This window comes from Arachis stenosperma, chromosome 4 (assembly GCF_014773155.1).
Source record: "Arachis stenosperma cultivar V10309 chromosome 4, arast.V10309.gnm1.PFL2, whole genome shotgun sequence".
In the NCBI taxonomy this organism is placed as follows: domain Eukaryota; kingdom Viridiplantae; phylum Streptophyta; class Magnoliopsida; order Fabales; family Fabaceae; genus Arachis; species Arachis stenosperma.
This window is the reverse complement of record NC_080380.1, coordinates 116,009,142-116,023,709: the sequence shown is the minus strand read 5'-3', so window position 1 is coordinate 116,023,709 and position 14,568 is coordinate 116,009,142. Positions and strand designations below refer to the sequence as shown.

The window sequence follows — 14,568 nt, the reverse complement described above, 5'->3', positions numbered from 1 at the left end:
CTTCAAATATGGTGAAATAATTTTCTTTACTTTTGGTCTATTTTACTTCTCCTGATTTTTGCTTATTTTTTTGTTGTTGCCTTTTAACAACCATCCAAGGTCCATACAAATTTTCTTCCTTTGATTCAGGGATATTATTCTGATTTTGCATCTTGTGAAAGCTGCTAGTCCCATTAAACATATTCTACGGAATAGAATTATCATTAATAGAATTAACGGCACTATTTGTGAATGCTAATCTAGATTCTTCGCCTTCTATTGATCCAGATTCTTCGCCATCTAATTTTTCTTTTCCTTTTTGTCCTTCATTTACATCAGTTGTTGCTGGCTCCGATCATCAGGATGAGCTTCGGTCATAGAATTCCGATTACCAACATCTATAATCACATCCTCATTAAATAAATTTTTATGATTTTTTTAGACAAACTTTCATCTCATATTTTCAGCAATTGAAACAAATTAGATGTAGTTCCTCGTATATTAATATGAATTTTTTTTCCAAAACTGAGAAGATTATAACCACTTTATTTAAAAAGATAAAGAGAATTGAAAGATAGAAAATTAAAAAAGATGAATAAGATAGTAATTATATACTTAAATCTCTAGTAAAAATTTTCTATTTTACAAAAAATTATCAAATTAAATCTCTCTTAAATTAAACTAACATCCACTTGTAATATAAAATAATATATTAAGTTTAGATTAGTTTAAATTAAAAAACTATAAAAATGAAAAACTATTATTCGACCAATTTTTGTTATTATAGAATATACTATACATTTTTCTCTGATACTCATTGATTCTTTGATTAGCAGCTAGTACGACATTTTTTTTCTTGAGATTTTGACTTAAACCTTCCTTCCTTGAACTGAAATGGTAGGTAGTGTTAACCTCTTTTTCTTTAAAAATTTTAATACTACCAAAATTATTCTGTTTCACTATTTAATTGTTATTTGCATTATTATTTTTAATTTGTTAAAATCTTTTCTTAGATTTTTCTTCTTTTTTTCCTCTTGAAGCCTTGGCCTGCTTAATATTAACTTTGGACTGCAATTTTTCTTTAGGTTGAGATTATTTTTCTTCTTCATAATTTATGACATTTAAGACTTCAAATATGGTGAAATAATTTTCTTTCTTTTTGGTTTATTCTACTTCCCCTGATTTTTGCTTATTTTTTCTTTGTTGTTGCCTCTTAACAACCATCCATGGTCCACACAAATTTTCTTCCTTTAATGTAGGGATATTATTCTGATTTTGCATCTTGTGAAACTGCTAGTCCCATTAAGCATATTCTACAGAATAGAATTATCATTTACAGAATTAACGGCACCATGTGTGAATGCTAATCTAGATTCTTCGCCTTCTATTGAAGCAGTTAAGCTTCCATAATATTGGTAGACAAATCTATCTGCATCTCTTCCCTACTTGAAGATTCTTCTTTATGGGTAGAGCAGCTCTCGTCTTTCGTGCACTCGTCTTGGTTGTTTTTCTCTGGTTCTAAAAGTTTATCTTTTAGAGACCTCATATAATGAGTTATAGGAACCTTTCCATCATTTTAGCAATGATGAGTTTGGTTTGGTTATCTAAATTGCCATCCCTTGAAATGTACATCCTATCATGCTGGTTGTTTTTGTATATTTCTTGGTTTAATCTGCTAAACTAACTCCAATATTCTTTGTATTTTTCACATTTTTTTCTGATACTCATTGGTGTTTTGATTAGTAGCTAGCATGACATTTTTTCTAGGAATTTTGACTTAAAATTTTCTCCCTTGATCTAAAATGGTGATTGTACTTTGGTAATGTCAACTTTTTTTCCTTTGAAATTTTTAATGCTAGTAAAATTTTTCTGTTTCACTTTTTGATTGTTATTTGCATTACTATTTTTAATTTGTTAGAATATTTTTTTAGATTTTCTTCTTTTTTGCTCTTGAAGTCTTGACCTGTTGAATATTAATTTTGGACTGCGATTTCTCTTTAGGCTGAGACTGTTTTTTTTCCTCATCATTTATGACATTTAAAACCTCAAATATGATGGAATAATTTTCTTTCTTTTTCGTCTGTTTTACCTCCCCTGATTTTTTTCATTTGATTTAGGGATATTATTCTGATTTTGCGTCTTGTGAAAGCTGTTGGTCCCATTAAGCATATTCTATAGAATAGAATTATCATTAATTGAATTAATGGCACCATGTGTGAATGCTGATCTAGATTCTTTATCTTCTATTGATCCAAATTCTTCGCATTTTATTTATTGTTTCTCTTTTTGGCCTTCATTTACATCAGTTGTTGTTGGCTCCAATCATCAGAATGAGCTCTATTCATAAGATTCTAATTACCAACACCTATAATCGCTTCCTCTTTATGTAAGTTTTTATGATTTTTCTTTGGACAAACATTCACCGTATTATAACTATATTTTTAGCAATTGAAATAAATTATATATAATCCCCTCGTATACCAATATGAATTCTTTTTTTAAGACTGAGAAAGTTGGAACCAATTGATTTAAAAAGATATAGATAATTGAAGACAGAAAATTAAAAAAGATGAATGAGATAATAATTATATACTTAAATCTCTGGAAAGAATTTTATATTCTACAAAAGATTATTGAATAAATCTCTCATAAATTAAACTAACATCCGCTTGACATATAAAACGATATATTAGATTCAAATTAGTTCAAATTGAAAAACTATAAAAATGAGAAACTATTATTCAACCACTTATTATTATTATTATTATTATTATTATTATTATTATTATTATTATTATAGAATATACTATACATTTTTTCTCTGATATTCATTGATTCTTTGATTAGTAGCTAGTATGAAATTATTTTCTAGAGATTTTGACATAAAACTACCTTCTTTGAGATCAAATGGTAGGTAGTGTTAATCTCTTTTTCTTTAAAAATTTTAATACTAGCAAAATTGTTCTGTTTCACTATTTGATTGTTATTTGCATTATTATTTTTAATTTGTTAAAATCTTTTCTTAGATTTTTCTTCTTTTTTCCTCTTGAAGTCTTGGCCTGCTTAATATTAACTTTGGACTACGATTTTTCTTTAGGTTGAGATTATTTTTTTTCTTCATAATTTATGACATTTAAGACATTTAAGACTTTAAATATGGTGAAATAATTTTTTTTCTTTTCGGTCTGTTTTACTTTCCCTGATTTTTGCTTATTTTTTTGTTGTTGCCTCTTAACAACCATCCATGGTCCATACAAATTTTCTTCCTTTAATTCAGGAATATTATTCTGATTTTGCGTCTTGTGAAATCAGCTAGTCCCATTAAACATATTCTACAAAATAGAATTATCATTAACAGAATTAACAGCACCATGTGTGAATGCTAATCTAGATTCTTCGCCTTCTATTGATCCAGATTCTTCGCCTTCTAATTTTTCTTTTCCTTTTTGTCCTTCATTTACGTCAGTTGTTGCTGACTCTGATCATCAGAATGAGCTTCATTCATAGAATTTTGATTATCATCATCTATAATCGCATCCTCTTTAAATAAATTTTCATGATTTTTTTTAGACAAACATTTATCTCATATTTTCAGCAATTGAAACAAATTAGATGTAATTCCTCGTATATAAATGTGAATTGTTTTTTCAAAAATGAGAAGATTAGAACCAATTAATTTAAAATGATAAAGAGAATTGAAAGACAAAAAATTAAAAAAGATGAATAAAATAGTAATTATATACTCAAATCTTTAGTAAAAATTTTGTATTTTACAAAAAATTATCAAATTAAATATCTCATAAATTAAAATAATATTCATTTGACATATAAAATAATATATTAGGTTTAGATTAGTTTAAATTAAAAAACTATAAAAATGAAAAACTATTGTTCAACCAATTATTATTATTATTATTATTATTATTATTATTATTATTATTATTATATTCTCCATGTAACTTTCATACACAACTTTTGATAATAAAATTATTTTATATTAAATTATTTAAATTAAGAAAAAAAAAGCTGCATATTGAATTAAAAACAAAGTCTCTAATTACCATAGCTCATAATCAGGTATGATTCTAATTAAATTTTGGCATTTTTTATTGAAGAGAAGAAAGACAAAAAAATGAGTCGATCACTTTCAACAAACTAATTCTGAGATTGAAAAAAAGAAAACTTAAAAGAAAAGGAAAATGGATCTACCGCTTAAAACAAGCATAGTGACAACTCCGTACACACTACACGTGTTTCTCTCAAGTTTATTATCATTTGTCAAATAAATAAATAAATTTCTATTTTATGATAAACGTCATACATCATCAATTTATCGTCGAACATAAATCCAAAAGCAACCTCCTTCTAGTTTTAATTTTATGTGATCATAATCAATTTTCATGATTTCTAAGAAGTTTATGAATCGTAATAATCTTCAATCCCACGTATGCATCGTTGCACTCACCACGTGATACAGCTATATATGGTATGTAGGGTGTGTATGCTTTTTTCTGAATGAGATATGTCAATGAAAGAGCAAAAGAAGTATGAGTTATGTTGATTAAATAATTGTCTAAGTGGAATGAAGAATAAGTAAGACCAAACGGAAATTTTGAGGGTAAAAAAGGAAGAGCTAGTTGACCTGTAAAAGGATATATATTTTATCCTAATACTCTATATTTTTATTTAATAATAATAATAATAGCAAAAAAATATTTTTTTATGAATGTTATGTGATAAAAAGTATTTTAAAATAAAAATTATAATTTCTATTATAATATAAAGTAAATTTGATGATAACTATAGTTGTGGTATATATATATATATATATATATATATATATATATATATATATATAGTAGTTTTAAAATTTGACAATATTTATGTTACGTTGGGTAACCGGAGATTGATGAACTGGACTCGCGAGGTTGGCCCAATCGTTTGAGAAAGAAGGTCTTTAGGCTTAGTCTCGCGTTTGAAGCCTTCGCCCGACTTGTGTGTGTGAGAGAATGGGGGATGGAACCTGCAAAGACACTCCAATGCCTAAGTCAGCAAGGGTCTAATCAGGTTGAGAGAGTATGAGAACTTAGAGATACATGAGGGTTGTTAGTATACTTATAGGGGTGAACCCATAACCACCGTTGGAGTGGTTCCACCTTTTAAGGAGGATAACCGTCCCTTTATCTTAGGGAGGTTGAGATTTGACTCCTGGAAGTGGGTTGAGAGATTTTAGGGGCAGTTACTTATTTGAATAAGTGTTATCTGCCAGCTAATCTGACTCCCGACTTCCTTTTAGTGGAGTTTTTGTAGAATCTGACCTCTTGGATGGAGGTCGGTTGCGTGGGGAGGCTAATCTATGGATTGTGCCTCTTTGTCTTATTTGGTCCTGAGCCTTAGTGTTGGGCCAGGGTATGAACAGTGCCCCTACTCGAGTCCAAGCCCTTCCGTGAGTTTGGACTCGAGTATACAGATCGGAACTTTTGCCGACGTGATTTTTGGGAACCGACGTGATTTAAATTTCTTTAATCGTCGCGTCTAATCAAACGTCGCGTCTCTTAGAGGTCTGAGCATTTATACGCGGGGGCAGTTACATTGGTAACGGTGCAACTTTTAAATGGTTGCGTCGTTTTACCTTTATACCCCTAACGTGCTTATAAATACTTTTCTCTCTCTTTCTTTGTTTCGTTTCTGAAAACTTTCTCACTTACACACTCTGTTCCGAAAAGAAAGCTTCTTTTTTTTCGATCAACTGCTGTTGCACCTCTGACCCTTCGAAAGTAAAGGTCAGTTTTTTCTTTTCTCCTCTTTTATAACTGCTTTTATTGCATGTTTTTTATTTGAGAGGAGTGTTGGTCGTAGACTTAGTGATTCTGTTTTGTTAAGGATCTAACCCCAGGCCTCTTAGAGACCCTGTTTTTTTATCCTTTTTTCTTTCCCCTTTGTAGGTTTCGGAATCCTTTTCTTTTTTAGAAAAAAGATGTCTTCTGTAGAATCCTTCACTCGATGGGTAGATATTACTATTCTTGTGGAAGAAACCCTTGTGGATACTAACTATGTTACCGATCTTCATACGCGCCATAGGATTTGTGCTTCTGATGGCGATGAGTCGAGATATGAACTGATAGTCCCGGGTCCGGAAGACCGGGTTTGTTTTGGAAGAGCTTCTGAGGAAGACCCTCATTTTATTTTTATGTATGAGAGTTTTTTCACCCGTTTGGGCGTTCTTCTTCCTTTTTCTAACTTTGAGATAGCCGTTTTATCTCATTGCCGGATAGCCCCTACCCAGCTTCACCCCAACTCTTGGGGTTTTTTGAAAATTTATCAATTTATCAGCCATGCCCTGGATTTTTCGACTTCTTTGAGGATTTTCTTTTTTCTTTTTCACATGACCAAGCCCTTCAGTGGGCAAAATAACAAACAGCAATGGGTTTCTTTCTGGGCCATACAAGGCCGGAGAGTTTTTACCCTTTTTGATGAATCCTTTCATGACTTTAAAAATTTCTTTTTCAAAGTGCAAGCTGTAGAGGGTCACCACCCCTTTTTTCTGGATCAAAATTCTTCTCCTCGCTTTCCCCTGTACTGGTTAGAGGCCTTTCCTTGTGAGAAATATAGTTTGGATAATTTGGATGAGGTGGAGGCAGCCATCGTTGGGTTTCTCCAAGAAGTTTGGGGGAGAGCCCCTTATCTGGATACCAAGAAGTTTCTCCAGGGGTCTCCGACCTTTGTGCAGGCCCAATTAGGTAGTACCATATTTGTTTGTTGAGTTTTCTGACTTGATGATCACCCGAGTTGTTTTCTCCGACTTGTTTATTGAATTTTCTAAATAATGGCTTTTGCAGAGATGGCGAAGAAGAATTCCAGAGAATCTTACCAAAGAGTCCAGGAGGCCAAGACAAGGTCCCGTGCCAGAGTTGGTGGCGCCAGGGCTGCTGGCCCTCCTCCTCCTCCCCCTCCTCCTTCTCCTCACAACCTGGGGACCCCCTCCTGACCTATTGTTATATCCCCTTCCACCTCTTCTCTTCCCCCTCCTCCTCGATCTTCCCCTGAGCCAGAGCTGAAGAAGTACAAGACTTCAGGGTCTAGCTCTTCTTTTGAAGGTGAGGCAAAGTCTGATGTGCCTCAGTTTGTTCGGAATTACATCTATCCTCATACTCGTATAAGTATGGATGATGCTTCCGTTTGAAACCACCTTAATCTTCTGGTTCAAGGGAGTGTCAAGGCGGCAGGGGTGTGCACTAAGCTTTTGGATATTTTTTAGAAGACTCCCCTCAGCTCTTTGGGTTCATCCCTGAGGGTTGAGGAGCTAGAGGGGAGGATTCTTTTATATCAAGAGGCTGATAAGAGTTTGAAGGAGGAGGTCGCCGGGTTGAAAAAGGAGAGGGATAATCTCCGGAAAGAGGAGAGGAAGTTGATGGGCCGGTGCGCCATGGCAGAGGGTCTGAGGGAGAAAGTGAAGCAGAGCTATTCGAGCTTGTTCCAGGACCTTGTTGAGGTAAAAAAAGGATTTGGTGAGAGCTTGGGATGCTTATGTGGAGCTGGAGGACTCCATTGCTGAGGGAGCCGAGGAGGCGTGGAGGATCTTTAAGGAGCAGGTCGGGGTTATTGCTCCCGACCTGGATCTCTCTCCTTTGGATCCTGATAAGGTCGTGATTGATGGGGCTATTATTTCTCCTCCCTGACCTATGTCTGAATCCGAGATAAAAACTCGGGGTCAGAGGATAATAGAATCCCCTCCCCGACCAGGAGATGTCCCGAGTTCCTCGAAGGCTTTCGAGAAGGGTTCCAATCCTTCTGCCTCGTCCTTTGCTGGTGCTGCTCTGACTTCCTCCCCTAGTCCTGATGGCGCTCCGATTGCTCCTCCTCCTGGCTTTGGTGATGATCTTCCTCTTGATGGTGGTGACCTTCCTTCTTCCAATTAATTTGTGATGGCTATATGGGGGCCCGACCTGTGGGTCCCTCGTTTTTTAAACAATTTTTATTGTGGTGGTTGTTTTCTAACATTTTCTGGCCCTTTGTGGCCGTAAACAAAATTAAAAATACCCTTTTTTGGATAAGAGTTTTAGGCTATATTTATGTTGACCTGCATGCTTTTTCTTTAGGTTTTTCAAAACCTTGTTTTGATATTTTTCTTCTCGTTGAAAAAACCCTTTGTTTTTTTGAAAACTTTTACCTTGGCCGACTGTCCTTTGTCTAAGTTTTTCTTAAGACTTGGGGACAGTTTCCGCCTTTGGTTTTTCGATGGATTTTCTTATCTCTTTTTGATATTTCGTGTACTCAATTATTTTTTATTGAGTCTTCATAACTTAAGTTATTCTTGCGACGCATTTCGTTTCTTCTCGGGTTTTCCGACTCATAGGTCCGCTGGCCTCTGAGTTATTACATGATCAGCTTTTATAACCTCTTTACACCAACTTGTACCTCATCGTTTTATCCTGACGACCATCTAGGTCGGTTCATGGGATTTTCACGTTTTGTCGAGCTTAAGTCGGTGCGTTTCGTGGAGATAGCGAAAATATTGAAAGGAATTTGCAAAGAGATATTGAAAAAAAGATCTTATTTTATTTGTAAAGGTACCTTTTTTGTTGCTAAGGGTTTAGACAATTTTGTTGCCCCTTAGTCCCCACTTTGATGCCTCGTTAAAAACTCTCCTTTAAGAAAAACCCTTTCTTTGGGAAAAAACCATGAAGTTGGGAAAAGAGTACATCAGGGAATGGAGTTCACTTTTAACTATAGTACCTTTTCATATTACAAGCATGCCACGACCTAGGTAGCTCGGTGCCATTTAGGTCGGTCACTTTATAATAGCCTTTTCCTAAGACCTCTTTAATTTTGTATGGTCTTTTCCAATTGGCGGTAAGCTTTTCTTCCCCAGACTTGTTGACTCCTATGTCGTTTCTGATCAAAACCAAATCATCCGGGGCGAAACTTCTTCGAATGACCTTTTTGTTATATCTGTTTGTCATCCTTTGTTTCAATGCTGCTTCCCTAATATGGGCTCGTTCCCGGACTTCGGGGAGTAGCTCAAGTTCTTCTTTGTGCCCCTGTATATTTCTGACCTCGTCGTAGAAGCTTACCCTTGGACTTTGCTCGTTGATTTTGACTGGTATCATGGCTTCTACACCGTAAGCAAGTCGGAAGGGTGTTTCCCCTGTGGCAGACTGAGGTGTGGTCCGAAAAGCCCACAGTACTTGTGGGAGCTCCTCGGCCCAGGCTCCCTTTGCGTCCTGCAACCTTTTCTTCAACACTACCAGTATGACTTTGTTTGCTGCCTCGGCTTGTCCATTTGCTTGTGGATGTTCTACCGATGTGAACTGATATTTGATTTCCATGCTGGCAACCAGGTTTTTGAAGGTTGAGTCGGTGTACTCCATATCTGGTGATAATGTTCTTGTAGAGGAACTTTTGACTTCTCTGAGCGGTGATGGTGGCAATGGTTCTGCTTCTATCCACTTTGCGAAATAATCCACTCCCACTATTAGATACTTTACTTGACCCAGTGCTTGGGGGAATGGTCCTAGCAACTCTAACCCCCATTTTGCGAAAGGCCATGGGGAAGTTATACTAATGAGCTCCTTGGGGGGAGCTACATGGAAGTTTGCATGCATTTGGCATGGTTGGCATTTTTTCACAAATTCTGTGGAATCTTTTTGTAAGATCGGCCAGTAGAATCCTGCTCGGATTACCTTTCTGGCTAACAACCTAGCCCCAAGATGGTTCCCGTAGATTTCATTGTGTACCTCTTCTAGCACCTCGGTTGTCCTTGAGGTCGGGACGCACTTTAGTAGCGGTGTTGATATTCCTCTTTTATAGAGGATATTTTTCAACAGTGTGTAGTTTTGTGCTTCCCTCCAGATCTTTTTGGCCTCTTTTTCCTCTTTGGGGAGGATGTCGAATTTCAGGAATTCAACCAAGGGCTTCATCCATCCGAGGTCTAACCCGGCGACTTCAAGGACATCTTAAACAACCTCCATTTTGACCACAGAGGGTTCAGGGAGAGTTTCTTGGATTAGGCTTCTATTGTTCCCTCCTGGTTTGGTACTTGCAAGCTTGGAGAGGGCGTCTGCCCTGCTGTTGAGGTCCCGAGTTATATGCTTCACCTCGGTCTCCTCAAAGCACCTAAGATGCTCCAAGGTTTTGTCCAAGTACCTTTTCATGTTGGGATCTTTGGCCTGATACTCTCTATTTATTTGGGAAGTCACCACCTGAGAATCGCTGAATACCATCACTTTGGTTGCACCAACTTCTTCTGCTAGCTTTAACCCTGCAATCAAGGCTTCACATTCTGCCTGATTATTGGAAGCTGGGAACTCGAATTTGAGGAAGACTTCTATTTGCGTTCCCCTTTCACTGACCAGTATTATGCCTGCACCACTTCCAACCTTGTTGGAGGACCCATCTACATATAATTTCCATGTAGTGGGTTTTTTCTCTTGATTTCCGGCGTACTCTGCTAGGAAGTCGGTAAGGCATTGGGCTTTTATTGCCGTCCGGGTTTTGTATTTCAGGTCGAATTCGGAGAGCTCTATTGCCCATTGAACCATCCTGCCCGCAATGTCCGTCTTCTGAAGGATCTGCTTCATGAGTTGGTTCATTCACACTTTTATCGTGTGTGCTTGGAAATACGGCCGTAATCAGCGTGAGGCTACTACTAAGGAGTATGCAAACTTTTCGAGTTTTTGATACTTTAGTTTAGGGCCTTGTAAAACTTTTCTGGTGAAATACACAGGATGCTGGCCGACCTCATCTTCCCGTATTAGAGCTGATGCTACAGCTTTATCTACCATTGACAGATACAGGACGAGCTCTTCCCCGACTATGGGTCGGGTCAGGATTGGAGGCTGGCTCAAAAACCTTTTGAACTCCTGGAATGCTTCTTCGCATTCTGGAGTCCATTTGAATTTGCATCCTTTTCTTAGTAGAGAGAATAATGGGAGGGATCTTAGTGCCGATCCCGCCAGGAATCTGGAAAGGGCAGCGAGTCGGCCATTCAATTGTTGGACCTCCCTTAGACAAGTCGGGCTTTTCATTTCTAGAATAGCTTTGCACTTGTCAGGGTTTGCTTCGATCCCCCTTTGTGTTAGCATGAATCCTAGAAACTTTCCCGCCTCCACTGCGAAGGTACATTTTGTGGGATTTAGTCTCATCCCATGTACCCTTACGGTGTTGAAAACTTGTGAGAGATCTGTCAAGAGGTCGGTCTCCTCCTTGGTTTTCACCAGTATGTCATCTACGTAGACCTCCATTAAGTTCCTGAGGTGGGGAGCGAACACTTTATTCATCAACCTTTGATATGTGGCCCCAGCATTTTTTAATCCAAAAGGCATTACCACATAGCAGTAGTTTGCTCTAGGTGTGATGAATGAGGTTTTTCCTCGTCCGGCTTATACATCAGAATTTAGTTGTATCCCGAGTAATCGTCCATGAACAACAAGTACTGATACCCTGAGCTTGCATCTACTAGGGTGTCAATACTGGGAAGTGGATATGGGTCTTTGGGGCATGCCTTGTTCAGGTCGGTGTAGTTGACGCACATCCTCCACTTGCCGTTTTGCTTTTTGACTAGCACTACATTTGCTAGCATGCCGGATACTTGACCTCTCGGATGAAGTCGGCCTCCAAGAGGGCTTGTACTTGCTCCTCTACCACTTGAACTCGTTCTGGTCCGAGCTTACGCTTGTGCTGCTGTACTGGTCATGATCCGGGGTGTACTGAAAGCTTGTGGGACATGAGTTGGGGGTCTATCCCTGGCATGTCGGAAGCTTTCCAAGCGAAGAGGTCAGAATTATCTCGTAGGAGCTTTATCAGCCTTTGTTTTAAATCTCCGTCTAGACTGGCTCCTATGTTGGTATTTTTTCCTTCCTCTTTTCCGATTTGAACCTCTTCAGTTTTTCCCCTCGGTTGTGGCCGCAGCTCTTCCTTAGCTCTTATCCCCCCGAGCTCTACGGTGTGAACTTCCTTGCTCTTTTCTCGGAGGTTCAAGCTTTCGTTGTAACATTTTCTTGCCAATTTCTGGTCTTTCCGTACGTCGCTATTCCCTTAGGTGTTGGAAATTTCATGCAAAGGTGAGGGGTTGACACCACTGCTCCAAGCTGATTTAGCGTAGTCCTGCCAATCAAGGCATTTTACGCTGACCCGACATCAATGACGATAAAGTCGATGCTCAGAGTTTTGGAATTTTTCCCCTTTCCAAAGGTCGTGTGGAGGGGGATGTATCCTAGTGGCTTTATTAGCATGTCTCCTAGTCCATACAGGGTGTCTGGGTAAGCTTTTAGCTCCCTTTCATCCAACCCTAACTTGTCGAATGCAAGCTTGAAGAGGATGTCAGCTGAACTCCCTTGGTCCACTAAGGTTCTGTGGAGATTGGCATTCGCCAAAATCATGGTTATCACCACCGGGTCGTCGTGCCCAGGCATGATCCCTTGCCCATCCTCTTTGGTGAACGAGATGGTTGGGAGATCAGGAGTCTTGTTCCCGACTTGATAGACCCGCTTTAGATGTCTCTTACGAGATGACATGGTGAGCCCTCCTCCTCCGAACCCTCCTGAGATCATGTGTACATGTCTCTCTGGGGTCTGTGGTGGTCGGTATCTTCGATCACTATCCTCTCGCTTCTTTTTTCCATGATTGTCTGACCTCTCTACGAGATATCTGTCGAGCCGACCTTCTCTGGCTAGCTTTTCTATCACGTTTTTGAGGTCATAACAGTCGTTTGTAGGATGGTTGTACATCTTGTGGTATTCGCAGTAGTCGCTACGACTTTCCCCCTTTTTGTTCTTGATGGGCCTAGGGGGTGGAAGCCTTTCAGTGTGGCAAATTTCCCTATACACATTGACTAAGGAAACTTTCAGAGGAGTGTAAGAGAGATATCTCCTTGGCTTTTCCATGCCAATCTCCTCTTTCTTCTTGGATTCTCTCTCTTTTTCTTTCGACAGGTGAGGGTGTCCCGGCCACCAATTCGGCTCTCATAGTCTAGCATTTTCCTCCATGTTAATATACTTTTCAGCTCTTTCCTGTACATCGTTCGGGGAGGTAGGTAGCCTTTTTTATATGGACTGGGAGAAAGAACCTTCCCTGAGTCTATTTACTAGGCGCAAGATTACTGCCTCTGTGGGCAAGTCTTGAATTTCCAAGCACGCTTTGTTGAACCTTTTCATGTAGTTTCTCAAAGGCTCTTCGACCTCCTGTTTCACGCCCAGGGGGCTTGGTGCGTGCTTTACCTTTTCTTTCTGGATGGAGAACCGCATCAAAAATTTCTGTGAGAGGTCGTCGAAGCTTGTAACCGACCTTGGAGGGAGGCTATTGAACCACTTCATCGCTGCTTTCATCAAGGTGGTCGGAAAGGCTTTGCAGCGAGTGGCATCAGAAGCGTCGGCAGGTACATCCGACTCTTGAAGTTGCTCAGATGATGCTTTGGATCCGTGGTCCCATCATAGAGGTCCATGTCAGGACTCTTGAAGTTCCTGGGAACTTTTGCCCTCATTATGTCCTCACTAAACGGATCGTCCTCCCCTAAAGGTGAATCTTCTCGATCACTGCGAGAGTTTCGGTATTTAAGGGAAGATTCTAGCTTCAAGAGTTTTTCTTCTAACTCTTTTCGTCACTCTATTTCTTCCCTTAGGTTCTTTTCTGCCTCTCGTTGTCGTTGTAATTCCTGTTCTAGCTGCTCCAGACGTTCCTGTAGCCGTGGACCAATCCCATTAGTTCAGTTGTATGGGGCGGTCCTTCCTTTCCTGATTCACGCCCTTCAGAGAAATTTACGTTTGGGTTTTTTATCCCAGAGGTACCCTCTTTTTGTTGGTCATTCGCTTCCTGGTGGAAAATCATGTCCGCCTCATTGTTTGCTATGTTCAGGTTTTCTTGTTCTGAATCGGTCGTGGCGTGGCCATCTTCGGGTGAGTTGTCTGCCATAGACTGATGATCTCTCAGGTCCCCGGCAATGGCGCCAATATTACGTTGGGTAACCGGAGATTGATGGACTGGACTCGCGAGGTTGGCCCAATCATTTGGGGAAGAAGGTCTTTAGGCTTGGTCTCGCGTTTGAGGCCTTCGCCCGACTTGCGTGTGTGAGAGAATGGAGGTGGTACCTGCAAAGACACTCCAATGCCTAAGTCAGCAAGGGTCTAATCAGGTTGAGAGAGTATGGGAATTTAGAGATACCTGAGGGTTGTCAATGTACTTATAGGGGTGAACCCATAACCACCATTAGAATGGTTCCACCTTTTAAGGAGGATAACCGTCCATTTATCTTAGGGAGGTTGAGATTTGACTCCTGGAAGTAGGTTGAGAGATTTTATGGGCAGTTACTCATTTGAATAAGTGTTATCTGCCAGCTAATGTGACTCCCGACTTCCTTTTAGTGGAGTTTTTGTAGAATCCAACCTCTTGGATGGAGGTCAGTTGCGTGGGGAGGCTAATCTATGGATTGGGCCTTTTTGTCTTATTTGGTCGTGAGCCTTAGTGTTGGGACAGGATATGAACAATTTATAAAATATAACTATAAAATTAAGGTAAATTTTTTTACCTTTTTAACAACATTTTTTAATTTAATTTTATCACATTTTGTATTTTAAATTAAAAAATATTATCAAA

General features: G+C 38.8%; 1 protein-coding gene across 1 annotated transcript; it reads right to left on the bottom strand.

Annotated features, from left to right (window-relative positions):
- Positions 1-12,101: 12,101 nt before the first annotated feature.
- Positions 12,102-12,863, bottom strand: LOC130975358 (uncharacterized). Its single transcript, XM_057900166.1, has one exon. It carries the CDS (start codon positions 12,861-12,863, stop codon positions 12,102-12,104), a length of 762 nt encoding a protein of 253 aa, XP_057756149.1.
- Between the last annotated feature and the right edge of the window lie 1,705 nt (positions 12,864-14,568).

What these genes read in the sequence shown, in the direction of transcription:
- LOC130975358 (XM_057900166.1), bottom strand. Translation starts at nt 12,863, where the DNA reads ATGGAAAAGCCAAGGAGATATCTCTCTTACACTCCTCTGAAAGTTTCC.